The following is a 1,513-nucleotide window of genomic DNA, read 5'->3' as shown; positions in this document are numbered from 1 at the left end:
TACGCCGGCGCATCCTAGAATTTACGCGGCGTATCAATAGATACGCCGACGTAAACTCTTTCTGAATCCGGGCCATAATTGCTACACAAGCCATATTGTAAAATTAATACCATTCCTTTTCAAAATGCAACAGTGTAATGTTCTGTAAAAATTCAATACAACGTGGCAATTTGGAGGCATTCTGTCCAAAACTAAAAGAAAAAAAGTTTTGCCTGGGGTTCAACTTTAAGACTCAATATTTATTTATTATATCAGTCCATTGATGGCAATTATGGTGTTTTTGGGTTCCTTGTATTCATGGAGGAAAGTAAGGCCATTTCAGATCCATTGTTGAGGTAGAGGGTAATTGTCCTCATTCTTCACAGGTAAGATGAAGTGGGGCACTTGTGGCACAGTTCCGGTTTTGTCTCGGTAGTGGTCTCTGTGTTGCTGAGCACTCTTTCTGAACTGGTCCAGCTCCTGGGTCCTGTTATAGTCTACGTGGTATCGGGACCAGTTAGGACTGTATAAGAACCTGTCCCAGCCACGGGATCGATTGCTCAGCACCAGTGCAGGGTCATTGGAGTAACTGGTAGGGAACTGCCCTCCTTTGCAGTAAGGACTCTGGCTTGAACTGAGAGCTGAGGAACGGAAATCCTGGAAGCAGCGCGCTGTGGTGTTTCCATACGTATCTCCATAGGTGAATGCCTCAGTTGGAATATGTCCACGGTACCCAGGCATGAGAGCAGGTGGGATGTAGGTGGCATTGTTGTGGGTGATCAATGTGCCGGCACTTCTGGACGCCATCCGGTGCCGTGACCTTTAACTTTAACACTTTCAGCAATAGCAACACTTCTTCTGTTCTTGTTATGTGCCTAGCTCCTTAGTCCCCTTTCACACTTATACGACTTGTCTCACGATTTTGGACTGCAAAATCGTATGACAAGTCATTCTCCATTATTTTCAATGACTACCATTCATACTGGCACGACTTTAAGTTGTGCCTACTTCAGAGTAGTCCTTGCACTACTTTGGTCCGATTTTGATGCCACTTACACAGGCATTCATTGAAATCGCGGCAAAAATCGTGGTAAAATCACGGCCGCAAAATTGCGGTAAAATTGCGCAACTTTTAAGTCGTACAAGTTTGAAAGGGGGCTAAAAAGAATTCTGTGGCATTTGTGAACCACTCAAAACCAGAAGATAATCTGTTTAGAGAAAATGACTTTAATTCGATAGGACTAGATGGCAATCCACGTTTGCCTTTCTTAACCTTCTTACCATAGAGAAAACCTTAAAATAATTTTCAGGTGTCAGAGAACCACTGCAAAAACCAGTTCACCAGGGGTCAGTGGGAAATCACACCTTACATTTGTGGTCAGTGGAAAGAATACCCTCCTTTTAGAGGTGATCAGAATGGTCACTATTGCAAACAACTAAGAAGATTATTGGTGCCATGCTGCTGGCTTTGCCAAGTAGCTTTGGACGTGGAATTATGCAGGTACCATCAGTTGTTTAACAGCCAAAGTTCAAA

General features: G+C 43.5%; 1 protein-coding gene across 1 annotated transcript; it reads right to left on the bottom strand.

Moving 5' to 3' along the window:
* Nucleotides 1–224: 224 nt before the first annotated feature.
* LOC120928590 (protein FAM166C A-like) lies at nucleotides 225–786 on the bottom strand. The gene has a single exon (XM_040339640.1). It carries the CDS (start codon nucleotides 784–786, stop codon nucleotides 319–321), a length of 468 nt encoding a protein of 155 aa, XP_040195574.1. The 3' UTR covers nucleotides 225–318.
* Nucleotides 787–1,513: the final 727 nt, after the last annotated feature.

Source organism: Rana temporaria, chromosome 2 (assembly GCF_905171775.1).
Source record: "Rana temporaria chromosome 2, aRanTem1.1, whole genome shotgun sequence".
NCBI lineage: Eukaryota > Metazoa > Chordata > Amphibia > Anura > Ranidae > Rana > Rana temporaria.
The sequence above is the reverse complement of the archived record's forward strand: the minus strand, read 5'-3'. Positions and strand labels throughout refer to the sequence as shown.